Source organism: Epinephelus lanceolatus, chromosome 21 (assembly GCF_041903045.1).
Source record: "Epinephelus lanceolatus isolate andai-2023 chromosome 21, ASM4190304v1, whole genome shotgun sequence".
Taxonomy (NCBI): Eukaryota; Metazoa; Chordata; class Actinopteri; order Perciformes; family Serranidae; genus Epinephelus; species Epinephelus lanceolatus.
Window position 1 is genome coordinate 13288479 of NC_135754.1, and position 27954 is coordinate 13316432.

Below are 27954 nucleotides of genomic sequence, written 5' to 3' on the forward strand. Positions count from 1 at the left end.
TCAGGTGTTTTTACCAGGACCCAAATTATCTGCAGAGATCTCTTCCTCTCAAAAACGAATGGACTTGGTGATTTAAACCAGTAAAAACATTGAATAAAGCAGTCACAAGCATCACAGAAATTAAAAAAAAAAAAAAAATCAGCACCCCAAAGAAGATATACATAATATATTATATTCCATTTCTGCCAAAAATATTCATATAAATCTGACACGCTGGACCTTTAAAAAAGCAGGCTTATTTGACCAGGCAAGGCAACCACTAAAACATTTATTGTTACAATTACTACAACATTTACCAATAACTTTTACTTAAACTATTAGCAAATTAAATCGTTTTAGCATTTCTATGCTCGTATATTAATTAATTTGAGATTTGAGGAATATCTCACAATGCTTCCTTCCAATTCCTCTAAAACATCATCTCCCATGATGCTGCAAGTGCCTAAAGAAACTACGATGACGTTAAAAGAGAGGCGACCACAACAGAGTGCCGAGGACTGCGAAGACACAACTGAACTCACACCCAAATAGTTTTCCAGTTGTGTTATACATTTCAGTGAGTGCCTAAAGAGTATCAGCATATATGTAAGTAACCACTGAAAGTAAAAACAAGTGAACTGCTGCGTCGTAACTAAACAAACGTGCTATTAGCACTGTTAGCGTTTAGCTTGCATTTACAGTAGCGTGTGAGCTAGCCACACTTTTGTTTATGTTTTGACCAGCCTGTTTCTAAGCCTTTTAGCTGTGACAATTTGCTTAAAAATTGATTTCAACAGCTAAATTCTGTGTTCATTATTTTATTTCATGTATGTTTATCTTGTATGCACTTATTTGACAGATAACTGCTGGTTTGTAGAAGTCTGTCTTGCTTAGAAATGAACATTTGCTCCTGCTGACCAGCTGTTTTCTCCTCTCTGGTGCATAGAGATTGGTGTTAGCTAAAAGTAGGTGTTACAGAATGTAGTTTCTGGGTTAGACTAAGAATTTTGTCTGCTATTTGTGACATGCATTCATCACTTTCCCCTGCAGAGCTCACAGAACAACAGCCTCCAGCTTTAAAGAAGAACAGATGCATTGGCTGTAGATCCTGCTTTGCACTGTGAGTCTCTAGTGATCCTCTTGTGAGCAGAGCACAGGATGCCTTACCACTGTGTGGCCTATGGATGCGGCAAAACTGCAGAAGATGGTGCGACGCTCTTTAAATTCCCCAAGGACCATGAGGAGTTTCGCAAATGGGAGAAGCAGGTCCAGCGCACCCGCACTCAGTGGGTCGCCACACCCAACTCTCACCTCTGCAGCGAGCATTTTGGCAGGGAGTACTTTGAGCCAAGAGCACCCACGGGGGCTCTGAAGCTAAAGCCAGGAGCTGTTCCCACAGTGTTCCTCCGTCCACACTGTCTCTCCTGCAAAGGAGTGGGATGTAGTAGCTGCCTGCCAGCTATCCAACGGCGGGGCTTTACAGCTGAACCAAGAGAGCGTGCTGTAAGTGTGAGTAGTTATTATTACGGAGAAAGGTCACTGCAGAGAGACAAAGAGAGTTTCTGCCATTCTGAGAGGTTTAAACAAACCTCTTGCTTGTTTACATGTATGATGTAAAGACACATTCAAGCTTTCCATTTGTTTTTTTCTCTTCTCAGGCACCATACAATGAAATGCCCTTTCAGTTTGATGATACTGATGGAGGAGGTCATGAAGAACATCTGACAAGAGGAGTGACAAAGGCGGCGGAAAAAAACAGAGAAGAACGACCAGGTGAGGTGCAAATGATTAAACTGTATGTCCATTTTCTGTATCTGTAATTAAATGCTATTTAAAGTCAAAATCAAAATGAGTGATGGAAGGTCTCAGACAGTGGTTCAAAATAAAATAAAAATCCCATCAGTAACTGTAGGAACTGTGATAAAATTAAATGATGATTTATACTAAATGTGTTTACTTTATTATTTATTTTTACAGTGGTGTGTGAGATGTGTGGCACCGCCGGCACTAGTAGCAGCTTCTTTTCAAAGACCAAGCGTTTCTGCAGTATATCTTGTTCACGCTCTTATTCATCAAACTCCAAGAAGTCCTCCATATTGGCACGTCTGCAGGTGAGAAAAAATATGTGATGTTGCAGCACATAAACAATGCTGAATAATGAGTGTGTGTGCTGCCATGTTATGTAGGTGGCATCTCATGTAGAGGATGTAACATTTTAGAGAGAGTCTCTTCATACATACAGTACAGGCCAAAAGTTTGGACACACCTTCTCATTCAATGCGTTTTCTTTATTTTCATGACTATTTACATTGTAGATTCTCACTGAAGGCATCAAAACTATGAATGAACACATGTGGAGTTATGTACTTAACAAAAAAAGGTGAAATAACTGAAAACATGTTTTATATTCTAGTTTCTTCAAAATAGCCACCCTTTGCTCTGATTACTGCTTTGCACACTCTTGGCATTCTCTCCATGAGCTTCAAGAGGTAGTCACCTGAAATGGTTTTCCAACAGTCTTGAAGGAGTTCCCAGAGGTGTTTAGCACTTGTTGGCCCCTTTGCCTTCACTCTGCGGTCCAGCTCACCCCAAACCATCTCGATTGGGTTCAGGTCCGGTGACTGTGGAGGCCAGGTCATCTGCCGCAGCACTCCATCACTCTCCTTCTTGGTCAAATAGCCCTTACACAGCCTGGAGGTGTGTTTGGGGTCATTGTCCTGTTGAAAAATAAATGATCGTCCAACTAAACGCAAACCGGATGGGATGGCATGTCGCTGCAGGATGCTGTGGTAGCCATGCTGGTTCAGTGTGCCTTCAATTTTGAATAAATCCCCAACAGTGTCACCAGCAAAACACCCCCACACCATCACACCTCCTCCTCCATGCTTCACAGTGGGAACCAGGCATGTGGAATCCATCCGTTCACCTTTTCTGCGTCTCACGAAGACACGGCGGTTGGAACCAAAGATCTCAAATTTGGACTCATCAGACCAAAGCACAGATTTCCACTGGTCTAATGTCCATTCCTTGTGTTTCTTGGCCCAAACAAATCTCTTCTGCTTGTTGCCTCTCCTTAGCAGTGGTTTCCTAGCAGCTATTTGACCATGAAGGCCTGATTCGTGCAGTCTCCTCTTAACAGTTGTTCTAGAGATGGGTCTGCTGCTAGAACTCTGTGTGGCATTCATCTGGTCTCTGATCTGAGCTGCTGTTAACTTGCGATTTCTGAGGCTGGTGACTCGGATGAACTTATCCTCAGAAGCAGAGGTGACTCTTGGTCTTCCTTTCCTGGGTCGGTCCTCATGTGTGCCAGTTTCGTTGTAGCGCTTGATGGTTTTTGCGACTCCACTTGGGGACACATTTAAAGTTTTTGCAGTTTTCCGGACTGACTGACCTTCATTTCTTAAAGTAATGATGGCCACTCGTTTTTCTTTAGTTAGCTGATTGGTTCTTGCCATAATATGAATTTTAACAGTTGTCCAATAGGGCTGTCGGCTGTGTATTAACCTGACTTCTGCACAACACAACTGATGGTCCCAACCCCATTGATAAAGCAAGAAATTCCACTAATTAACCCTGATAAGGCACACCTGTGAAGTGGAAACCATTTCAGGTGACTACCTCTTGAAGCTCATGGAGAGAATGCCAAGAGTGTGCAAAGCAGTAATCAGAGCAAAGGGTGGCTATTTTGAAGAAACTAGAATATAAAACATGTTTTCAGTTATTTCACCTTTTTTTGTTAAGTACATAACTCCACATGTGTTCATTCATAGTTTTGATGCCTTCAGTGAGAATCTACAATGTAAATAGTCATGAAAATAAAGAAAACGCATTGAATGAGAAGGTGTGTCCAAACTTTTGGCCTGTACTGTATGCACCAGTGTTTTTCATTACCGTTTTATAATCTGTCAGCTAACTTGTTTGAGTTTTATTTTTCACCCTAAATACTTCTTAAAAGCAAATATTTGTACTCTTTTACATAATGCACATTACAATATAAGCCATTTTTATTTTATACTGGGAATATTTGCTGAGCATAAACCTGTTTTTACAGCATTTCACACAGTAGGGCTGCAACTAATGATTATTTTTTATCGATAAATCTGCAGATGATTTTCTTGATTAACTGTCTGGGTTATAAAATGTCAGAAAATAGTGAAAAATTTCTGTCCCAGTTTCTCAAAGTCCAAAGTGATGACTTTAAATGTTTCATTAGTCCAAAGCCTAAAGATATTCTGTTTAATATGACATTAAACAGAGAAAAGCAGGAGATCAGCGTTTCTGAGATGCTAGAAACAGCATTTTTTCATACTTTAACAATTAATTGCTTATCAAAATAGTTTGCCATTTTCTGTTAATTGACTAATAAATTAGTCAACTTATTGTTTATGGTCTAACTCAGAGCTGTAATCTTTATTTTTTGAGTTAAACACACAAATAACAGGACTAACCGGACCACTAGGTGGCACCAATGAGGCATTTGTAGTTAATTGCTTTGCTAAATTAAATAATTACACTAACTTGGCACTTTGGTTAGTTCACACATTTTTTGACAAGGCCTTCCTCACACCGTCGTCTTTGTGTCTGTGATTTCATCAGGTCTGTTGACTGCACATACTAATGCTTTAGGTTAGTTATAGGTGATACTGTTTGTATTCAGAGTTAGTGTTGTTTTCCAAACCCATAGCTTCATGAATAACTTATTATACAGAAAGGTGGTAGATTTTTGACATAAGCATTTCTTTCTGTTGCACTTTCATTGCTGCTTGGCCACTGACGGAGTCCACTTGCGGAGAAGCAGTGATGGGGTTTTCTCTCTGACATTTCCCTTCAGCAGTCTTCATCCAACTGTTCTAATTTCACAACTCCTGTCCTTCCTCATGAGGTGTAGACAGAAGCTTCCCTTCTCGTCCTTTTCTTCATGCTCCTTCACTTCCCCTCTTTACTGCTAGCAACACAGCCACTTTTGTTCCTGTTCCTCTCAGAGAGTAGACTGTGGAGGCTGCATTGGTCATTGAAGAAAATATCTGTCAAAAAAACAGAGTGCCACTATTCTGGTGTGATTTGTTGAGACTTGATTGATTAATTAACCAATCCTATTTGCTAGAAAAATGTCCATTTTAATTTCCTAAAGACAAGGGTGATGTCTTCAAGTTGCTTGTTTTGTCTGACCAATAGTCCAGCACCCAAACATTTTTTTAGTTGAATGTCTTACAGGACAGGAGAAGAAAAGCATTTGGTGGAGCTATATGGTATGGAGGTGTAATGCATTCACTTTAGGAAAAAATATTAACAAACTAATTATTTCAGAATTCTGAGAAGTTTACATGGAAAGAATCTGCTCCTGTTTTTCTGACATGGCGAAATAACAATATTGTAAATATATTTTTTGTGAATTAATGAGATTATTATGTTACTGATATTGATCAGAAAAAATGAGAGCAGATTTTTTTTTCTCCATGGAAACTTCTCTCAGAATTCTGAGTTAATTATCCTGTTATTTCGAAAAAACAAGAGCAGATTTTTTTTTAATGAAAACCTTTCTCTGAATTCCACAATAAGAATCTCATTTATTCAGGGTGGGGAAAAAAGAGCAGATTTTTATTTCCATGAAAATATTTGTCATAATTCTGAGATAATATTATTAATTGAGGAAAACAAGAGCAGATTTTTTTTTCATGTACACTTTCCCCTTAATTCTTAGAAAATAATCTTATTAATTTTAGAAAAATGAGCAGATTTTTACATAAATCTTTTTCCGTCATAATTCTGGGCTAATAATCTTGTTAATTCAGAAAACAATTGCAGATTTTTTTTTTTAATGAAAATTATTCCCATAATTCTGAGATAATATTGGTAATTCAGGATAACAAGAGCAGATTTTCTTTCATGAACACTCTTCTCATAATTCTCAGATAATCATTTTATTAATTTAGGAAAACGAGCAGATGTTTTTTCATGAAAGTCTTTCTTAAAACTCTGAGATAATAATCTTATGAATTCAGAAAAACGAGCAGATGGTTTTTCATGAATTTTTTTCTTATAATTCTGAGACAACAGCATTGTTTATACGCATTTCCCCAAGATTCAGCCTAACATTTCTGCTATTGGAAGTACATTTAAAGACGTTAAGTAAACCAAATGTATTTATATTGTGGTGTAGCCTATAATTATATTCTCATAATTTTTAATTACGAACACGTGGAGGCAGTATTTCACAAAAAAACGGTCGCCATTTAAGAAACGAGAGTGGAGAAGAAGAGGAGGACCGCGCAGGACTTAAATTCACTGCACGGAGCTGGGAGACTCTCCGCGGGCGTGTCTGGATCATTTCATACCTTATTTCGTAGGAGACGTGTGTGTATATTAAACCGGCTCAATGGTGCACAAGTGTTGCGTTGACTCGTGCTGGAACACCAAACGGCCCAACCTCGCCTTTCATCGCTTTCCAGTCGGTGACCCGGACAGACTGAGGCAATGGCTGGTGGCTCTCAACATGGAAGTAAACACTCCGCTGCATGTTCTCAACAAGCTGCACGTCTGCCAGAAGCACTTCGAGCCGGATGACTACCACGACATCCTGGGTCAGCCGTCCCGCCGGGCCCGGCTCCTCAAGAGCACCGCTGTGCCCACCACTCAGTTCAGATACACGCACACCTCCCAGACAGGTGACCCCACCGCCACTGTCGTTTACCTGGATTACCTGGTAAGTTAGTGTGGTAGAGAAAGGACGGCTACTTCTCCTCTGCAACTTACAGGACCTGCAAAGCAATAATGATGCAGTAAAAAAAAAGATATGATATTGAATAGTGATTATGCAAAAAATAAATTTACAGCAGTATTAGATAGGAGTTTTAGATTATCTCCATTTAGATATTTATGTGAACTTTATTTTTGTATTTTTTTTTTAGAAAAAATAAATTGTTCTCCTTGTCATTAAAGCTAGGGTAGGTAGGAATCTGGAAAAGTAAAGGCAGAATTTGAAAATACACACTCCTTCAGCTCTCCTCTGTGTGCTCAGCCCCTCCCACCACAGACCACAGGCATAAGCATGCGCTTTGTACCATAACCCAGCATTTCCCATACGTTTATTTATTTAATAAATAAATAAACTTCTTTATACACAGTACATTCATTCAGCCCCTCCTTGCCCCCTCTCTTCCTTTATCAGATGTAAAATCTGACACGACTTAGCTAGCTAGCCACCCCACCATCCCCTAGCTTCACTCCCCGCTACTGTGGACTCCATCCCTGTAAAGAGAGTGGGCAGCAGCTTGTGAGGCTGACCCATGGTCGGTGACTGTAACAGCTCAAAATCTGCCTGTGCAAACCCCCCAGCACCCAGCGTCACAGTGGGCTGGCTAGTGCTGGGTCTAACCTGTATAACAGCAGCAACAGAAAGTTCACTGATTCGGAGGGGGGTCGAGGCTGTCCAGTTCCCTGGAGCAGGGGTTTGCGTTGGCGGGATTCTTGTTGCTGTGGCTGCTTACTGGGGTCAGTCTCCAGAACTGCTGTCTGCTCTCCTGTCTGCTGTGTAGCAGCGGGGAGTGAGACAATCTCTTGAATGCTACGCTGATATTGCCATGTTTCATTTTGTGTATTGTTAGTCTCTGTTTTAGAGTCTGTCTGGGTTTTTTGGGGGGGTTGCTTTGCAGTGTAGGCAGTCGACTCTCCATCACTGAATCAGGCTTTTGTCGAAGGGATGTGGACGTGTGTCCTCTGAAATGACTTGTGATTGGTCAAAGTCTCCTGTCATTACCTTGACTTTCTTAAGCCTGAGAACGGAGCCAAGAGGAGGTTTAGAAGCCTAAAGTTCTCTCTTGAATTAAAACATTATGCCATGCGTTAGATATTCTCTCATCAATAACATCAATAAAACTGAGGAGATGATATTCGACCCCAAAGGTATTGGAAACCATTCACCAGTGGTTACCCATGACCAAGACATAGCCCAGGTTGAGTCATATAAATACCTGGACATACACATGGTATTTGAGAGCATCCGTCTGGCATCTCAGCCTGGTGTGGTAACCTCAGTGTGCAACTGAAGGCCCAGATTACCAGGCTTATGCAGAGAGCCATGAGAATCATGAGAGTCAAGCAGCATGCCACACTCCAGTCTATCTTTAAGGAAACCATTATCAGACAGGCCCAGAAGATTATTTCAGACCCCACCCATGTCCTCCATCATCAGTACCAACTTCTCCCCTTGGGCAGACACTTTAGAGTCCCCCAGTGAAAGCTTAACCACTTTAACAACTCTCTTGTCCCCTTGTCCATTAAAGCCTTAAAGTGGAAGCTAACTGTAGCTTAACCATGCAATGTGTATGTGTAGGTATGTGTGTGCATGTAAGTGTGTATGTATGTGTGTATAATTATATATTTGCATATATTTACTTACTTTTTTCAACATGACCATGTAATTTTTATGATGACTATGTAAAACAGATGTGTGGTGCAATGGGCAGCATGCAGTTTGCTGACTGATAGCAGTCTGTACATGTCAAACACCAAACAGTATGTTCACTGAGAAGATCACTGGCAGATGAATTGATCATGAAAACAGTTCTTACTTGCAGCCCTAAGTCAAACGGTTTCATAGTTGTAATTAATATGGTACTGTAGTTGTAATCTATTGTGTCTGTTTTGTATGTTTCTTGCATGTTAAGACTGGAAATACATGACTGTACACATTACTAACATTCTTATTGCCAGGTCTTTCCTTACGCTTTTTAAGAAGACAGGTTGCCCTGCAATGAGTTTACTGTAGTCTTAAAGTTTGATTTTCTGATTTTGCCTTTTTAAAGCTGCTACTCATCCTTGATTTTACTTTCAGAGTAATAATTTGTTCATCTATGAGTATTGAATCAGCTGTAAGTCAAAGCATTAGCATCCACAGAGCTATTTACCACAGGCACAGGTGTTTCTTTGCCACTCATCTCTTTACATATCTGGAAATGTCACCGGAATTTGTTAAAAACTTTTCACCAGTTAAAGGTGCGACTCATTTCTCTCCTCTCCTGCAGTATGTGCCAACAGTTTGAATAACCAGTCATGTGGCTAAATGCACTACAACCTGCTTCATGTGGTGAAGTGGCAACAAAGATGAGGATGATGAGATGACTTTGCTTAATCTCTGTTTGTGCTTCTCTCTCCAGGGAAGGCCCCCCTCAAAAAAAGCCACGGTGCTGAACAGGGTGAACAAAGCCCCTCCAGCCCCCACAGGACAGGATGGTGAGGCCACTGAACACAGACACAATTACTTTATTCCAGGACTAAATGAGATGCAAAGTGGCAACTATTTGCAACACATTCTGATGTCACATGTGAACACTAGTATGTCTAAATGTACAGTAAATCTTAACACAAGATACTAGTCTGATCAGGGCCATGCAGTTTTGTGGGTTACCAATGATTTATCCTGCAAAGACTGACTTTACTGGCATTTGGTGCTTGTTTGGGATTATTAGAAACTGCATACATTATATATACACAACAAACATCTCACAATATTTTACCTCAGCTGTATGATCCCTCTGTTCTTCCTGTTCTGTAGCGCTGGCTGCAGGTTTTGAATGGGGCGCCTACTTGGAGAAGGAAACATCTCTGGCTGCATCCGTGTCCTGCTTCAGACATGTGAGTCCTTTCTGCGAAGTGTAATTAGAAACAGTCACAGGTGATGAATGTTCTGGGATTTGGCCCGAGTATTGTAGGGTCAATTATGCCAACTCGTATGTAAAAGTTTGATTGGCATTAACCCAGCCTTTTAAACAGCAAAATCACCAGCATGAAAATTCAAAAAAAATAATAATTAGAAGTAAACTCTGAGTGATGCTGAAAAAAATATCTGGGTTAAAGATGAATGTGAAACAAATGAATGACCTCACACTGATGATCTGTAAGGTAACATGTGATCTCCTACCTGCAGGCTCCCCTGTGTGCCCAGTGGGACGACATCACGGTGGGGGTGAAGGTGGAGGTCCTGAACACAAACGCAGTCCTGCCCAGTAAAGTCTACTGGATTGCTACTGTCATCCAGATTGCAGGTGTGTCCATCTGTGTGTCAGTGTTCATGTTAACAGGCGACTCCACTGTAGAATTATTTGGTTTATGATTATAAAGTTCAGCAGTTGTTGCATTTATTTTCTTATTCTTAATCGATCTTAAAGCTTCTCTGACCCTTAGTAAGCCTATGGATCTGATTTTCTCTGAGTGTGGTGCAGAAGTCTAGTGTTCTCTCAGTCCACTTGAATTACAGTATGCTCAAAGGTTATTACAGGATGTTTGCACAGTGCAGCCACAATTAAATTCCCGACCAGACTCTTAAGTGTATGCTGTATTTAGAATAATCTCACTTCGCCTTGGTGTCAGACAGCTATTTCTGATGGGGAAGTGAACCCCTCTGACTGTGAATATTCACAGGAAATTTTTGTATGGTGTGCCCGGCAGTTGTCAAGGTATTGCACCGAAGTGTTGGACAGACAAAAGGACATACCAACTTTGTCCGCTTCTACTTAAGTTCCACAACCCAACATCTAATCTTTAATAAAAAGTTTATATTGGCCTGATATTTTGGCATGGCAGTAGCATCTTTAGTCACTTCACTCTCTTTCTCTCCCCCCACCCCTTACCTCCAGGATACAAAGCCCTGTTAAGATATGAAGGCTTTGAGCACGACAGCAGCAAAGATTTTTGGTGCAGCCTCGTGTCGGGAGAGCTGAACCCGATTGGATGGTGCGCCATGACGAGCAAGCTGCTGGTGCCACCACAAGGTGAGGATCGAAACTGGGACCACAGCGATTCAGTGGCTTCCCGATGACATTAGGACAGCAGACATGAGTTCTTAGTGTCCTGGCCGTGCCAGCAGTTAAAAAAATATAAAATGTAGCATTACAATTTTAACATTGTTAATTCAGCAGATACTGATGGATTTAAATAAGTCGTGATTGGCCTTTATCAGATATTTTAGCAACAGGATGTCTTCTAATTTGACGATATGTGTTAATAGATGTGAAGCAGGACATCCCAGATTGGAAGGAGTATCTGATGAAGAAGCTGGTGGGGTCCAGCACTCTACCTGTTGACATCTACCTGAAGGTGAAACTTTATACTGAATGATTTGGCTCATAAATGGTAACCCACATGTGTCATACATGTGAAGAGAATGATGAATAAATGTACATGAATAGTTTAAATTCACTTAATTAATCTCTGACCCTTTACCATCCTCCATCTGTCTCTAGCTGGCAGAGAGCATGAAGACCTCTTTCAGAATAGGTATGCGTGTGGAGGTGGTGGACCCCAGATACGTGAGTCGGACCCGAGTGGCCACCATAGACTCGATTGTTGGTGGCCGTCTGCGGCTGGTGTACGCTGACCAAAGCGACGCCCCTGAAAACACAATCTCTGATTTCTGGTGCCACATGTGGAGTCCCCTCCTGCACCCAATTGGCTGGTCCAGCAAAGTGGGTCATGCCATAAAGGAACCTGGTAGGTCGAGGCCTTTTTATCTCATAAACATGATTGATGGCCTGCAATATAGACATAAACACAGACAAAATGACAGGGGCAATAAAATAAAGACAGCAGAATGCTTGAATAATATGCACAATAAATAAAGGAAACTGTAGAGAGAGAAAGAGTGGTACACACATTTCACTCTAGTCATGAACTAAAGCTTTTAACTTGAAATGTTTTTTTTATCATGACAGTAAAAAAAAAAAAAAATAAAAGTTGCTTCTTTTTTTTTTTCTTACAGCAAACAGTGTGGAAGCAGCTCAAAGTGGTTGGAAGGGTAACTGTGACAGTTCACATCTGCTTTTTAAGAAGGTAAGGAAAATGTTGTTATTCAAGAAATAATTCTTCAAATAAATTTCAAAAAGCAAAAGTACAAACAACACCATTTTTTATTACCAAGGTGTGGTTCTATGGAAACATTGACTGTAAATCCCTCGACACTAGATAAGAGTGCAATTTAGGAAATAATTCAGTTTATACTACATCTCTTTTCAGGCAGGTTGCATCTGAGGTTGCTAGGCAACCTTAACAGTCACCATATCATAGCCTATTTACCTGATATCCTGAGTGCAGAGCTGATCTTCCAGCTGCTGTTTATGTGTGTGGGCATATCGTACGTGAGTCAGATGTAAAGCTCTGGCAGCCCTGCACTAAAATAATCGACTGTTCCGTATTTACCACAGACTGATATTCATGGAAGACGGTAAAGGTATCTGTCAGCTGTGATCGGTTGTTCCTCGTCACATGACGTGCATGCTACTGTGTTCTAAAAGTTGAATTTGGGGCGCAGCCGTTGCACCCTGAAAAGTAGGTGCTCAGGAGCACGTGCACGCTGTGACGGCATCGCTCTGATGTTTGAGTGTGCCTGCCATGCGTCTACATTGAGAACAATGAATTTGAGGGCACAAAATATGCGGCATGTGTACAGCCCCTAAGGGGAGCTGCTTAAGTCTTTGCTGTTCATAATTCCAAATTATTTTAGCATTTATTATTATTATTTGCAAGTCCCCCTCCGGATTTATTTTAAAGTATGCAAAAATACTCTGCTCTGATTCATATTTTTTTTAACATGGTTTTCCCACAGAAAAAGTTTTACTAAAAAGGATCTACTCTTTTTCCCTCATTGAGGAATTCTGGATCTGACCTTGTGCCTCACCCACCTCCACTGCTTGCAGTAGGTTTCGCTTTTTTGATTGCTCCAGCCCTGGCAAAGCGCTAAAACAAAGTGTAGAGATAGGTCTGTCTATGCGAAACCAGCACTAGGTTGACTGGTGAAAGAGCAGTGGTCATCAAGATGGCCAATGTTAGTGCTGGAGGGAATAACAGAGAGATTCAGCCACATGATTGAGCCACAGTCAGACCCAAACTCGGATGAGAGAGTCTGCTGCGCACCAAAAGCTGCAACTATCTAATGTATCAGAATGGTAAAGCGTAATAAGCATCTTTTATTTGTTAATGTTGTTTCTTAGCTTATAACAGGCAATGGCTGAAACAGTGTTAGTGGTTGTGAAACATACAATAATGTCTGCTCTGATGGGGTTTTTGGTAGTTAGAAGAATAAGAATAACTTTATTCATCCCCAAGGGGAAATTCAATAGTTCCTGTGTCAGATTTACATCCAAAAACTGCACAGTCTGCCATGTTTGCTGTCAAAACGTTCAAAATGCTGACTCAGCTCTCTGTATAGACAAGTCCACTTTGCACTGGAGGTTTAATTTTTGTGGCTGGTTTCGTGTCAAGTTTGTTCCCCCGTCGTTAATGTGTTTCCTGTAACACAGGATTAGCTTCTCTATTGACTTGCTCCTGAGTGACTTCCTGGCATGCCTGGTTATGTGGCAGGTTTTCATTATGAAACAGGCTATGTTTTACTAAAACAATAAGAAATGCTATGTTTATTTTTGTTGTTTTAAATTGTAATGGTGAACATTTTCATTCAAAATCATATTTTATATTGTGAACATGATTATAGCTGGCCTCTATGGGCCCCCCAGCAGTTGGGCCCCAGGAACCTTTTCCCCCCTTATGGACAGCCCTGGTGAAATAGCTAATCTTGCTTGATTGTACATTAGAATCTCAGATTTTAAGGAAGTGCACAGACATCGCCCCCTTTCATAGTGGAGTGTGAAAACACCCCTCTAGTGACAAACTTTGCACAGATACAAGTCACTATCATCAAGGTCAGACATTTAAGGGGACATAAACATCAGCAAAACACATTTTTGAGTGAAGGGGGACTTAAAGTCATGTTAAAGTTTAGCTTGGAGCTGAGCTAACAGAAACACTCAGATACTCTCACTTCACTCAGTATGTCCCATTTCATAACTAATTTTCATGACAGTAAATTTTTATGTTATTTCTGATGTGACAATCTGCGCTCACTATGGAAAGTCACACTCTACATAGCGCTGCTTTAGCAAAACTCTTGTCAACCACTGTATGATCTGCAGCCCAGGTTTGTTTACATGGAGGGAGGTTTCTTTGAGGAAGGAATGAAGCTGGAGGCCATTGACCCTTTAAACCTGGGAAGCATCTGTGTGGCCACTGTACACAAGGTAAGATAGCTGTTTTTGGTTGGTTTGATTTTGTGTGCTTTGTTTGTTTAATCTTGATTCGACCTCAGTTACATTACCTTCTTTTGAACACACTAACTTTTACATTGTTCTCTCTTTTTCAATCTCTGTTTTCACTCCTCCCAGGTGCTGTTAGATGGCTACCTGATGGTGGGTATAGATGGTACCACATCAAACAATGGCTCTGATTGGTTTTGTTACCATGCCTCCTCTCATGCCATCCTTCCCAAAGACTTCTGTAAAAAGAACAACATCCCTCTCACAGTACCTCCAGGTAAATACAAATGTGCCTCTCTCTTCAGTCTCTGCTTCAGCTGACACTGTGTCTGCAGCACTTGTGCACTCTCTGCTGCTACTAGTTTGCTTCATGTTGGTCTTGAAAGGTGCTGTCAGTTAATGCATGATTTATTTATGATCTGTGTCTTGGCAGGTTATGACCCTCAGACCTTCACCTGGGATAAATACCTGAAGGACACCGGGGCTACAGCTGCACCAGCACGACTGTTTAACGCTGTAAGACAGGAAGGCAGACCAAGACAAACCCTTATGAACCCATCTGTAAATGTATACACACAAATACGTATGCACACATGGCATATGAACCTGTAGTTTATCCATTTCAATCAGGACTACCCAGGTCATGGCTTCTCCCCCAACATGAAGCTGGAGGCGGTGGACTTGATGGAGCCACGCCTAGTGTGTGTGGCCACCGTTAAGCGCTGCGTGGGCCGCCTGCTGCTGATCCACTTTGACGGCTGGGAGGATGAGTTCGACCAGTGGGTCGACCACCAGTCCCCAGACATCTACCCCACTGGCTGGTGTGACCTCATGGGCTACCAGCTCCAGCCGCCTCCTGGGCTCGGTAAGTGCCCCCATTTAATAGGAATACGCCCTAGTGTGTTGTAGAGTTGATTTTAGAGGGTCACTTTTGTGTTTTTCAATCTGGACCCTATTTGACGATGTTTTTGTGTCACTAATGGAGACAAAAAATTTTTAAATTGTTCCAGTACTGAGTGAGAGCACTATCAAAACTGGCTGCAGAGTAATGTTAATGGGCAATTGTGCATCGTTTTTGTCAGTGACAGGCTCCAATTGTTGTTCTTAGTGTCTGACAACATAATGGAAAGGATCCCTACATACAGTGATAGACCTTTCTTTAAAAGAGTAAAATTATTTTTTGTTTACCCAGTAACAGCCCTGAGATTGCTACACCAAACCCACCAGACTCTATTTAAATAAGCAATCATTTTATCATTAAAAAACACACTTCATCATTTAAACTCAACAGAAACAAAATAAAACTCACAAAAAACATCTTGGTTTGTCTTCGTACTGTTCCAACAACAACCAACTCTGGTTTGGTTAAAACAAAATCTTAATTCACGCAGATAGATGTGAAAATATGTTTATACACTCTAAAATTACTGTTGATTGACATGTAGTCTGGTGGGTTTGCTGATGGCAATTTCGAGACTTTTTCTGTTAAACAAAAGGAGCTTACTCTTTAACAAAAAGGTCTATCTCTGTAGGGATCCTTTTCATCATGTTGTCAGACACTTTAGCCCCATTTCCATCAAACACCTTCAGTATGGTACCTTTGGAACCAAAAGTAACCCTTTATCCATGGTACCCAGATGCTAGGTCCGTTGAACGTTCCCACCGCAAACAGTACTCTTAAATGTTGGCGGGGTTGTTGTCATTCACTATTTTCATCCAGCACTGGCTGTATTTCCTCATGACTGGCGACACAGATGGAAGTCTGCACCTTGTTTATCTTCCACAGAATGAGGCTGCATGCTGATATTTTTGAACAGAATAGTACAGACAAGAGTGAATTTCTCTCAGTGGGATATTTTTTTTAAAAAGTGTGTTTGTGCTTTTAGTCCTTGTCAGGCAAGCTCAGGGTTTTTTTTTCTCAGACTACAGCTGCTGAGAGAGGCAGCAAAACATCCTTTCATTTTGTAAAACTCTCCACGGTATGAACAGTGGTAACATGAGCCTCAAAACCAGCCACAACTCAGCCCTGAGCAGAGTGACCGTCCCCTATTGACCAATCAACAGACTGCAGTGTTCACAGCTCCATCTTGTAGTCATGGATCAGTGTGCTAGGTAACCCAACAGAAGGGGTGACCAAAAATGGGGACGGTGCGGAACAGTTCCATTGGTACCATCCACAACTTTTCACAGTGGAGACGGAAAAAATGTGTACTGCTTGGTGGAAACGGGGCCTAAAAACAACACTCTGAGCCTGTCAGTGGAAAAAATAAGCACTTCTGAGTGGACGTAAATTGATGATGCACAAATGCCCTGACAAGTTACATTTATAGTCTCACTCAATACTGAACCAATTCAAAAAATTGTTGTTCCCATTAGTCAGCAGTTAGCAGTAGAGGAGCGACTGCTAACAGGTGTTTCACTCTGTTTTCCAGTTGATGTAGTGGAAAATCAGGCGGTACAAAACAAGAAATACAAGCACTTTGTGTATGGCAAAAAAAGTAAGTTTTGTCTCAGAACTGTATCTGTAGTCTTGTGTCTTGCCACAGAAATCCGATTAGCCCTCACATTCAGTGTTTTCTTACATCACGTAGTGAAGTAACTATTCTCTCCCCTACTTGTTTTGTTGTCAACAGAGAAGAAGAATGCAAAGAAAAGGCTGTCTCAGGAGCAAGCTAAAGATGATGCTGGTCAGCAGCAACCCATGGTCACTAGCACTGATGGTTCTCCAAGTCTCTGTCTTCCTCCAAAAATGCCTCTTGTCCAGCCCAAAACTGAGCCAGAGGAGCGGGAGAGTAAGTGGACAACCTCATACAACATGATGCTAACTTCTTCTCATTTATGTAAGACAATTTTGGTAATTTTCTGACATAATTCTGTCTCTGTAGTCTTTGCAGTGCAGGTGAAAGTGGAGGAGGTGGAGATGGAGACCCCCATTAATCCTCCAGACAACTCTCCACAAGTCTCTCCGGGTAAATTAAAACAGGAGGAGGGAGGGGAGGAGAGCGAGTCAGAGTCAGGACCACATCACAGCTTGAAAAACATAGCAAATGAAAATACAAAGAAGAGTGAAAATGCAGCAGAAAGAAGTGAAGAGAGTGCATCATTGGAAGAGAGCTTTAGTGGTGAAAGCAACATGGAGCAGAGTGAAAGCAAGCTGGACCAAGAGGAGAGGACCCGGGGAAATGATAGTGCCATGGACGAAATTTCAGAGCAGGACACGACAGGAGAGACTGTAGACATGGAGACATGAGATGGGTATGTCTGCTTAAGGAATGAAGAGAACTGTGGAAAAGGTGGATAAGCAAAAGATTGGGCTGACTCTGTGATGAAGTAAAGTAAGCCATTATGGGGAATAAATAACTGAAATAAAACCACCAGAAATGACTAAATGAGACGGCAGGCTGAGCTCTTCAGAGCAAATAATAGAAGTGCTACATGAGCTGGGAGAGTCAGTGCGACTTTTATCTCTAGTGGTTGATGGTGGTGATCTTAACATTTTAATCCTGGTTGATTTGGCAGCATGTCATAGATTTAGAAGCAGCGATGGCTGGGCGATATGGAGAAAATCAGACTGATATTTCAACAGTATTGAAGGATTGACCATTGGTGCTTTCTCAAAATACTTACACAATGAGATTTTTGATAAATAATTATTAGTAATGTGGATTGAACGGCTAGAACAGTCTGATACATTCAGAAAATTACATCTTCTTACTGTAATGCAGCCTTTAAAACCAGGAATACACTAACAATATTGCAATATCCCAAATCTACGACGATATCTAGTTCCATATCAAGATATAGATATAATATCGATCTGATTTAATTCTGCACACAGCGTGGCACTACAAACATTTACTTAATGCAGCTCTGACAGGCTGTCAGAGACTGAAAAGTAAACAGTAAGGCTGTTATTAGTGTGATAAATTTACAAACTGTAATACTAATTTACATACATGCATGTTTCCTGTAAATCTCATGGCCTTAAATAGGCAATTTGAGTCCATAGCAGAAATGGCGGACTCCGCCACCACCAATAAAAAGTACTATATAGAGGAGTAATTACAGAATGCAGATATGTGTGATGGCTATTGCTGAAAAGATATTGGCCATTAAAAGAATTTTAAAAAGAGGGTTGTATTTTCTGAAAATGTTAAGAGTCATGACTTTTAAGACTTTAACGTCATGGTGCCAGATGGGTTACAAAGACCATTTCAGCCATTCTACTTAACGGTGGAGTGTGCAGGATTTAGGGGGATCTATTGGCAGAAACCTAATTATGTTTTCAGTGGTGTATAATCACCTGAAACCAAGGACCACTGCGTTTTTGTTACACTTCATTTCTACATAGGGAGCAGGTCCTCTTCCACAGAGCATGCCATGTTACACTGCCATGTTTCTACAGTAGCCCAGAATGGACAAACCAAACCACTTGCTGTAGAGAGGGCCTTTCACATTATCACATACAACATTACCATGCATGGAAAGAGAGCGGGGAGCAGAGGGGTAGTTGGTTCTGTAATTCTGCAGCCTCCCTTCTAGATGCCACTAAATACTACATACTGCACCTTGAATTTAAAACTACCTCACCTTCTCCATGTTGGCAAGCTCCACTATACAATGCGTGTGCAGAATTGATAGGTTTCTTTTGTTTTAGTTTATATGAGTTATACCTAACATCCAACCTGTAAATATGACTTTGAAGGTCATTAGGTGACACAGCAGACAAACATGTGTTGTAATGTTTTATTTTCTCCTGTTTTGTATCCAGATGTGTTCTTTTTTTGTATGAATATAAAATCGTTGATTAAAAAAAAAAAAAAAAAACTATTCTCTTCAACTTGTCTCAATGCATGTAGCTGAGTACATTCTGTAGTTGTGGTATAGTGGTTAAGGATAACTAGCATAAAGCCAAAGATTGTACCATTTTTGAGCAAGTAACTAAAGCTAGTGACATTCACTTTATTTAGCTTCTTCAAGACTAAAACTTCAACACAGCTGCTCAGGAGCTTCACAAGCTGAGAATGTGGATTTAATGCTGTGAATGTGAAGAAGGGCAGTGCTGACATAGAGCATGTGTGCTCTGTGTAGGTTCCCTGGATTAAAGAAAATCTTTTTGATGAAACAGCAAACATGAAAAACTGCAAAAACGAAGCTGTCTAATGAAAAACCGACTGGCAGGATATGTGACACCACCTCGGCAGGTTACAGTTGTAGAGAGTTGAATCCATGGTTTAGCCTCAGGAAGAGGTTGTCTCAAAACATCAGTACAAATGGCAGCAGCTTCAGGCCATGCTGCGTCTCTTGGTGGTTTTCCTGGCTGCTGCTGGTTTTGGGTTTGGACTTTTGCGAAGTTTGGATTTGGCCTTGAGCATTTTGACCTGCCGAAGGCCGTTGAGGTGCATTGGTTTGGGTTTGGTTGCCTTGGGTGCCTTGGCAGGCTTTGGGGTTGGGGCAGCAGGGAGGCTCTCACCCCCAGGACAGGCTTTGAAAACATGGACGTCCTTGACCCTGCGACCCCTCAGCTCAGGGGGATTGGCACAGGTGGCTCGTACCTTCAGGTTAACTTTCTCAATCCACCTAGAAAAAGAGGAAAGAGGGTATTATCAAAAATTCAGAGAAAACCATCTCAACAAGGGGTAGCTACAGCAACTCAGAGTGGAGTGTAATCGTGTTATTGGGCTATTGGGAGTAACCTAATCATATATATTGGTGAAGAATGCTCACAACAAGGCCTGTGGATTGTCTTGAGTAAGTGGGTCATGATTTCTGGAAAGACAGATTGCTGTTGAGTTTTTAAAATGTATTATAGTGCTTTGAGCATCACAAGCTGAGTGTAGGAAGAAGGCAGACATCTCTACGGCCAGTATCTTCAACACAACTCACACCAAAACAAACTAGATTGATAAATAGCACTACAGGTAAGAGGAAATATTTATGTTTCATATTTTGGAATGAGCTGCCCCTTTAAGGAGCTGTAACTCCTGTTGGTCAAACCCAAGCCATTTCTGACTACATTCATTGTGCTGTAGTTGTCTTACATGCGTAGCGGCAGCAGAGGGCAGTCACACATCAGAGGGTTGTCAGCCAGGTTGATGACCTCCAGTGAAGTGAAAGGGTGGAGGTTAGGCACCTCTTCCAGCTGGTTGCCCTCTAAAAAAAGACTCCTCAACCCTGGACCCAGACCTGCCAGGGAGTTCTGTGACATCTGGAGTGAGAGGTCACATCAGAATATTGCTAAATAACCTCTCTTAAAGGATCTGTCTCTGATCCTAAAGCCACACACAGTTATGGAGTATGTGGGCTGGTTAGAGAAAAAAAGAAAGTATGAATAGAAAGGTCTAAGCTGCTGTATGAGGGTGACTAGTAGCCCACTCACCTTCTCCAGTCCCATGTTATCCAGATACAACTCCTTCAGTGAGCTCTCCAATGGTCGAAAAGCATTCGGCCCCACCCAGCGAACTGAATTCCCTGACAGCCTCAGGTCTCTGAGGTTTCCCGCCTTGCTCAGCGCTTCAGTGGGTACCTCCGTCAGCTTGTTCCCTCCCAGGTGGAGTGTATCAAGGTCACTGGCCTGGTCCAGAGCCCTGGATGACACATGATCGATGGCGTTTCCAGTGAGGTAGAGGGCTCTGAGGCCCTCAGCTCCGGTCAAGATGTCTGGCTCCAGCTTGGAGATGGAGTTGTTCTCCAAGTGCAGTGCCAGAAGGCTGGGCACCAGTTTGAAGGCTCCTTTGGGAAAACCAGTGAAGCGATTCTTCTCCAGGTGGAGGTAGGTCAGCTGAGGGAGGCCTGCCAATTTAGATTATAGAAATTAAATTTAAGTACTAAGACACAAGTCAGAATAATACTGCAAAGGCCTTTTCTTCTAATTTAGCATTTCAAAGACCTTTAAAGGCGTCAGGGCTGAGGGAAGTGAGGTCATTCTCTGACAGGTACAGGTAAATCAGTCCCTTCATTCCACTGAAAGCCCCACCCTCAACCTCCACGATCTTGCAGCGCTGCAGATGTAGGGACACGACCTGGGCAACACCGGGGAAACTGTTGCTAGGGATGTAGTGGAAGTTGTTGCCACGCAGGTCAAGGAGACGCGTGTTGGGAGCGAAACCCCGAGGAATTTTGGTGTGACCGCGGTTCTCACACGAGGAGTGGTGTGTCTCAGCCTGAAGACAGGGAGGTATTGGAAATGTATGGACAGAATGGACAAATCATAATAATTTACACTCTCTTTGACATTATGTAAAGGTATTTCCATCAGCTACAGTGGTTTAAAAAAATTAGATTTAAGGCATAACTCAACATTTTAAGGGATATGCTTAAAGGTAGATGGGAAAAATCAACACAATTCTAATGTCTGTTGGCTACATATGTTGCTACAGTCAGCAGGCAATTAGCTCAGCTTAGCATAAAGACTGTAAACATGGTGACTCTATCAAAATCGAGTATCCATCCAGCACCTCAGAATGTTGTCATTTATCAGTTTGATTGGTTGCCGATGTCAAGAGTTTGATATAATATGGGCTGGTCTGAGACTTTTGGCAAAGTTTCTTCCTGCCTCCAGTCTTTATGGTAAGCTAAGCAAATTCCCTGCTGACTCTGGCTGTATATTTAGCACACAGATATGAAACATGCACAAAAGCCCACCTCCCAAAATGTCTCAATATTCCTTTGATGTCATGTTTCTTGTGTCAGTTTGAAGGTCAAGAGTAAGCATGATATGCAGCTACAAGTCATTTTTTGAGAAACTGGTCAAAGTCACTTTGGGAAACTTGAAATCAGCTTTCAGAAGTACAAGTAGGTAAGAAATGTGTCCGTACTATGGCTAGGTATTGGTAGTGAATACCTTTAGGGCATTGACCGATGTAACCCAGTACCAGAACTTCTCCAGTGAAATGATACCAGCATTTGAACCTTTTTGCACTGGGGGTCTGATCCTGGACTGTCCCGCCTCCCTGCTGGATCAGCAAAATTTCTGTTGTTGCTGTCTCCAGAGCCACGCTCCTACCAGGGAACAGTCAGTTCAACGTCTTCCTACATTAGCCAGAGCTAACACAGCAGCAGTGGCTAGGCTCCCAAGACCGAGCTGTTCAACTTTCTCAACAAACTAACACAGACACCAAAATGGCTCGACTCTGTTGCTAAGCTTGTTAATAACCATTAAATAACCTTAGCTGTGTGTCTCTAACAGTTAGCCCTGTCTTTGTGTGTGTGTACAGGTTGACTCCCACCATTTATTGCCAGCCTCATCTTGTGGTGAATTTGAGCATGGTTTATTGATTTGGAAGTTCACCACACTGAGATGCAACTACAACATTCAATAGTATAGCTAGAAACTACACATGCCACTCCATTCACATTGTGGGTATGGAATGAAGCACTCTACTGGTATCTTTATCACTTTAAGAGAACTGGTATTTTTACTGGTATCGTAATTTTTCAAACCATACCCAACCCTAGATCATACACTACAAAGGTAAATCTCAAAACTTCATACAGCCCACTCACCTCGCAGACACAGTTAACAGGACACTTGACCTTGTTCTCTGGTTCTGGTGTGGGTGGTGTGATCCGGGTTGCCTCCTCAAATTCTGCCTTCAGCATGGCCTCCTGGCTCTGACAGCGCAACTCAGGAGGGTGAACAGCCTCCAGGTTCTCTCCTGACAGATGGGCCGGTCCTCCACATGTCCCCATCAGCTTCACCTTGTTCCGAATCGACCACTCCCTGTAGCAAGGTAAAGGGAATTAAAGCTCTGTGGTCTAGAAGTCAGCTATCGCTTCAGCATCCACAAAGGTGTGCTGTACCTGAGTGGACGCAGGTAGCAGTTGCAGTAGATGGGGTTCCCAGCCAGGTTGAGGCGTGCCAGCTTGGGTGAACCTTCAGAGAAGGGCTGGATGACACGCAGCTGGTTGTAGCTGATGTCCAGGTGGACGAGGTTGGGGGATTTTGATACAGCTGTGTTTGCCATGTCCTGCAGAGACATGTGGTCCAGGAAGAGGTGGGTCAGTTTGGCCATGGACACTGCATCCTCTCCGAGGTAAGTCATTGGGTTGTAGCTCAGATCCAGACGGGTCACCTCTGGCAGTCTGGATGCAGAGCGGGAGAAGTGGGGAAAATTGGATTGTAATTTCAGGCCTAGTATTCAAATATTACTCTATTAGAGCACTCAGAACTATTTTCCCTTCAAGACACCGGGTGACTGTGATTTTTGCTGTTGTCTCTTAGCCTTGCCAGCAGCACAGCTCTAGAGATGGCCATTTGAGTCACCGCTTGGGTCTGGTCTGAAATATCTCAACAACTATTGAATGGACTGCTATGAAATTTGTTACATACATTCCTGTTCCTAGAGCATGAATCCCACTGACTTTGGTAATACCCTGTCTCTTCCTCTAGTGCCACCATGAGGTTCAGGTTTGTGGCTTTGACTGAACTTTGGAACAGATATCCGTGTCTCCCTCAGGAATAATTCTACTATCTTTTTGTGATCCCCTGATCTTTCTGTGTAGCTCTATGGCAGATCAGCAGATCACAGATATGCCAAGCTGCCTACCTGGTCATGGTCTCAGTGGGGAAGAACTGCAGCTCATTGTGATCAAGGCTGAGACGGGTGAGCGTAAACAGCCCAGCGAAGGCCTCAGTGTCCAGGTAGTTTAGAGAGTTGTGACTAAGACGGAGCCATTTGATGTTTTGCAAGCCCTGGAGCAAGAAGAGTTTGGCTTTTTAGTTGATGTTCCAACAACAGGAGACATTCCTGCATTTTGTTTAAACCACCTTTTCAGTTTGCCATTTTGAGGTATTTTGCTACCTGGAAGGCCATGTTGGGGATGTAGACCAGCTGGTTGTGTGTAAGGGAGAGCAGGTTGAGGAAGCCGAGCTGAGAGAAAGCTCCAGGCTGGATCTCTTCCACGCGATTACGGTCGATCATGAGCTGCTTCAGCGAGGACAGGCCGTCAAATGACTCCTGGACAAATAAAAAAACGAATTTTTATCCTGTTGCACTGAAAATGTGTATGGGGGTGGGAGATGTTAGTGTCTCATTAAAAACTCAGTCAAAGTGATGATGGGATAAGTGATGGTTGTGAGAACTGGATCTGCAATGTGTGTGTGTGATGACCTGGTAGAGGATGTCGATGTTGTTGTTGGCCAGGTTGAGGAAGACCAGGCGACCAAGGCTGCGGAAAGCCCCCTCCTTCACCCTGCGGATGTTACAGCGCTGCAGCGATAGGTGAGTCAGGTAGGGTGTGTGTTTGAAAGCCCCGGTAGGCAGTTCCTGGATGTTGTTGCCTCGAAGATCTAATTTCACTGTGATCTGTAAAGAAAGGGATTCAGTTATCAGATGGAAGAAGATGGGAACTAAACATACTACAGAAATATGTGTATGTGTGTGTGAATTTAGGACCTCGTCAACAGTTGGAGGAACTTGGGTCAGGTTCTTGTTGACACAGGTCACAGTGAGCTGGATCTGGTCACAGATGCACTCCTTTGGACATTTTGCTGTGTGTGCTGCAGGAATGCAGAGGAGGCTGAGCAGCAGCACCCAGAGGGTGTCGGGACAGAGCTGGAAGTACATCTGAGAGGGAAAATAATACCTCAGTCACACGATTGTATGTAGTAGGAATTCATAGTTTAAGGAACTACTTAATCCACAGAATAACCATTTGTATATCAATTACAGTGAACTCATAAAGGTAACATCATATTTCTCACATGCTTCCACAATGAATGAAGAATCTGCAGCAAAATGATATTATGTGAAAGTGGTATGTGTTTTAAATAGTATTATTTTAGCAAAAATGTATGTGTTTGGGAAGTACTGAGAATAAGACTGGATAAATACCACTTGGATTATACTGCACAAGTTGTGTGAGTTTGTAAACAGATGTTTTGATATAGTTTTACTGTTGTTAACAGTGACTCTAATTCACCAAAAGTTTTCCCAGTTTTTGGATTCTTCGTCCATGTGGAGGCATGCAAGAAAAACAAGGTTTTCTTCGCAAATTTGGCATAACACAGGGTGAGTAATTGATATACAAATTGTCATTTTGTATGTGAAATATTCCTGTAATCGTCTTACTAAACCTCCTCTCAGCCAGTGACACAGTAAATGTACAAGTTGTTTTGTTTCATTAGGGACAAGCCACTAGCAACTAGCAACTGTTTTGGTATTTTTTAGGTGTGAGGTACATTTTTAGATCCACCACTTAACCAGTCATTCATTCAGTCATTCATCGGCTCACTCATAAAACTTACTTTGTTATGGCAGTGTCTACAGAGGAATCAAACCTATTCATTTTATGTAGTTATAGTTATTTTGATGAATTTAATGCAAATGCAGGTGGACCACATGTGTTAGGACCCCAGACTTTTCTGCCTCAGAGGCACTGCTTTGCTGTAAGTCAAGTGGAAAGTAAGTTAAGTATATTTGCTCAAGTACCTAAGTACCATTTTGAGGTACTTGCCAGTTGAGTGTTCCCAGTTTATGCTACTTTATACTTCTACTCCATTATATGTAGAGGGAATATTTTGTGCTTTGTACTTCACTGCATTCATTAGATGGTTATAGATACTTTTCAGATTAATATTTTACATAAAAATTATGATAAGCTTATTAAATACAATGCATAGTTATTAAGATTAAAGTGGTGGTTTCCAGCCTTGTTGGTTTGTGAACATTCGAACAAGCAATGTCTAGTTGGGGTGAGATATCAATAAGTTGCTCTGTCAGAGACACATTTACATTCTAAATGTCCCATTAACTTTATGTTGCTGCCTGTCTTGGCCAGGACACCCTTGAAAAGGAGATTTTTAATCTCAAGAGTTTTTTTTTTTTTTTTTTGATTAATGAAGGTTAAATAAAAATAAATTCCAAATGGTCATATAATTAACTGTGTAAAGCCTGGACCAAATAGCAAAAACAATAGTAAAAAGAATAAGGAAAAATAACAGGATTAAAACAAATAAACTATATTATATAAAAAATAAACAAATACATTTATAAATATACACAGAAAAATTTGCAAACTTTATATGCAAATGAATTCATATTTTATAAATATAGAAATATATAAAAACTGAATTAACAAATGTGAAAATATATGAAAATGCTTGTTATTATTATTATTCTATTTGTCTTAATAATCCCACATTTTTATTATTTTATTATCGCTTCATATTTCTATATTTTTTAAATTTACTTATTTATGCTCTATTTATTTATCTTGATATTTCCTTCTTTTTTTTTTTTTGTTTTATAACAGATTCACTATTTTTTATGGAACTTCTGTGATGCATAATCTCACAACCCCTCAGATTTATTTTGTGATGCTTTGAAGGGGCCTGACCACCAGGTTGGGACTGTCTGAACAAAACTAGCAACAGTAACTGAGTCTAAAGTAGAAGAACTTAAGTGAAGTGCTTCTTACACATTAATACAGCAGTATTAACTGTAAGGTTATGGTCCCGTATAGTAATTACAGAGGGATAATTTTCTGCAGAATGAGTAGTGTTACTTTGTTACTTCATTCAGTTATTTTAGCTGCTAATATTTCTATGCTTTAACTTTAGTAGAATCTTAAATGCACTGTATGTAAAGAGGATGCCGAGCTCAGATACAATTAGGGGCACCTGCAGGATATATTAACCACAACCTGAGAAACTCAATTCTAACTCAATCAGAGAAGGGTGTGTGTCACATTGTTTTATATTTCCCTACTAAAGCTCAGTTTAACGAACAATCTCTCCATCATTCTGTACTTTGGGGGATTCGTATTATTCTGCTCAGATTGGCCTGCCCCAGTCTTCACTGGAATGCCTTAAAACCACATTCCCATGTCGGATCAACAGTCTTGATCCGCAGGAATGGACATGAAAAGCTTCACAGCTCCACACTCTGAAATTTGGAGTCTCAAACTGTTGGCGCGGCGAAATGGTGCCATGCTTAAACCTTTCTGCCCAAACTGCTGCACAAAATCCTGACAGAGAAGAACCTGAGAGCAGGACTGTATTAATCAGAACACTGAAAATAATACTAAATTTAATTTACTGTATATGAAGTAAGGGTTGCATGGAAATCATGCTGACTGTACGTCAGGCTGTATAATATTTCGACAGCATATCTACCACGTTTTGTTCCTAAGACCCCCTGAGCAGAGAGGGGCCACGAAACTAGAGACGGAGGAATTTTCTCCTGCCGGACTGTTTGTCCGCGTCCCCCTGGGGATCAACAGTCCTCACCGCAGAGGAGCCGCCGCGCCGGCCGCGCACAAAGACGCACAGTGTCTCTGCGTGCCGGTGTTGTGCCAAAACGCGTCTCCCCTTGAAAAAAAAGTGTGTCCCTTGGCCAGGGACGGTGAGAGAAGTAGCTACTCTCAATCGGCTCTGAATGCTTTTAACAGAAATGACCTTTAAATATTGTGTCTTATTTCAACATATATTAATGTTGTTTTGTGCGTAAACGGGGATGTTGGTGTAATTAAGTTTTGGAAATGGCAAAACCCTGCGAGATCATCTTTTCTGGAAAAATACCAGCATTGTATTTGTTTAATTCGCGCACTTTATGACAACAAAGACATTGTTAAGTCTTCAGCGTGACATCTGAAAGTGTTTTCTTTATTCGAACGCTAAAATGCGCAAAATAAAACACAGCGTTTCCACATGACTAAATGATTATGCAATTTCAGTATTAAACTTTCATTTTGATTTTTCTGTGTTCAAATTTCACCAAGGCAATCACTCGAGTAAATGTACGTGTTTAAATGCACAAATGTGACTATTAACAATAAGTACAGGAGACCATTTTACGCACAGACTCACCGTGCTTTCGTCGTGCTTCTGTCCAGCTGTGGGTCGGTTACTGGCTGTAGACTCTCTCACGGTCTCTGCTCCCTCTTGCTGCTC

At 41.5% G+C, this 27954-nt stretch overlaps 2 protein-coding genes across 5 annotated transcripts; one reads left to right on the forward strand and one right to left on the reverse strand.

Moving 5' to 3' along the window:
- Window positions 1-460: 460 nt before the first annotated feature.
- l3mbtl2 (L3MBTL histone methyl-lysine binding protein 2) lies at window positions 461-18900 on the forward strand. 4 transcript variants are annotated; one of them, XM_033611734.2, is made up of 18 exons: window positions 461-585; window positions 1030-1488; window positions 1638-1752; window positions 1957-2090; window positions 9135-9210; window positions 9533-9612; window positions 9905-10022; window positions 10614-10748; window positions 10985-11073; window positions 11220-11466; window positions 11735-11805; window positions 13941-14045; window positions 14190-14337; window positions 14494-14576; window positions 14691-14925; window positions 16493-16558; window positions 16694-16852; window positions 16946-18900. In XM_033611734.2, exons 2-18 carry the CDS (start codon window positions 1138-1140, stop codon window positions 17308-17310), a joined length of 2577 nt encoding a protein of 858 aa, XP_033467625.2. In that variant the 5' UTR covers window positions 461-585; window positions 1030-1137; the 3' UTR covers window positions 17311-18900. The 4 variants fall into 4 exon arrangements, with proteins under 4 accessions (XP_033467625.2, XP_033467626.2, XP_033467627.2 ...); XM_033611735.2 differs by having other exon boundaries at window positions 1030-1482; XM_033611736.2 differs by lacking the exon at window positions 16493-16558.
- Window positions 18894-27952, reverse strand: chadlb (chondroadherin-like b). Its single transcript, XM_033611738.2, has 11 exons — window positions 27871-27952; window positions 24458-24628; window positions 24173-24367; window positions 23864-24019; window positions 23609-23754; window positions 22863-23144; window positions 22566-22782; window positions 20950-21223; window positions 20440-20852; window positions 20102-20268; window positions 18894-19640 (listed from the first exon to the last, which is right to left on the reverse strand). The coding sequence occupies exons 2-11, from the start codon at window positions 24626-24628 to the stop codon at window positions 19346-19348; spliced, it is 2316 nt and encodes a 771-aa protein (XP_033467629.2). The 5' UTR covers window positions 27871-27952; the 3' UTR covers window positions 18894-19345.
- Between the last annotated feature and the right edge of the window lie 2 nt (window positions 27953-27954).

Coding starts and splice junctions, on each gene's coding strand:
- chadlb (XM_033611738.2), bottom strand. CDS start 24,628: ATGTACTTCCAGCTCTGTCCCGACACCCTCTGGGTGCTGCTGCTCAGC. Junction 23,145..23,608: donor CCCACTGAGACCATGACCAG/GTAGGCAGCTTG, acceptor CTCTGCATCCAG/ACTGCCAGAGGTGACCCGTC. Junction 20,853..20,949: donor CAGCCCTGACGCCTTTAAAG/GTCTTTGAAATG, acceptor CTAAATTGGCAG/GCCTCCCTCAGCTGACCTAC.
- l3mbtl2 (XM_033611734.2), top strand. CDS start 1,138: ATGCCTTACCACTGTGTGGCCTATGGATGCGGCAAAACTGCAGAAGAT. Junction 9,211..9,532: donor AGCCCCCACAGGACAGGATG/GTGAGGCCACTG, acceptor CCTGTTCTGTAG/CGCTGGCTGCAGGTTTTGAA. Junction 10,749..10,984: donor GCTGCTGGTGCCACCACAAG/GTGAGGATCGAA, acceptor ATGTGTTAATAG/ATGTGAAGCAGGACATCCCA.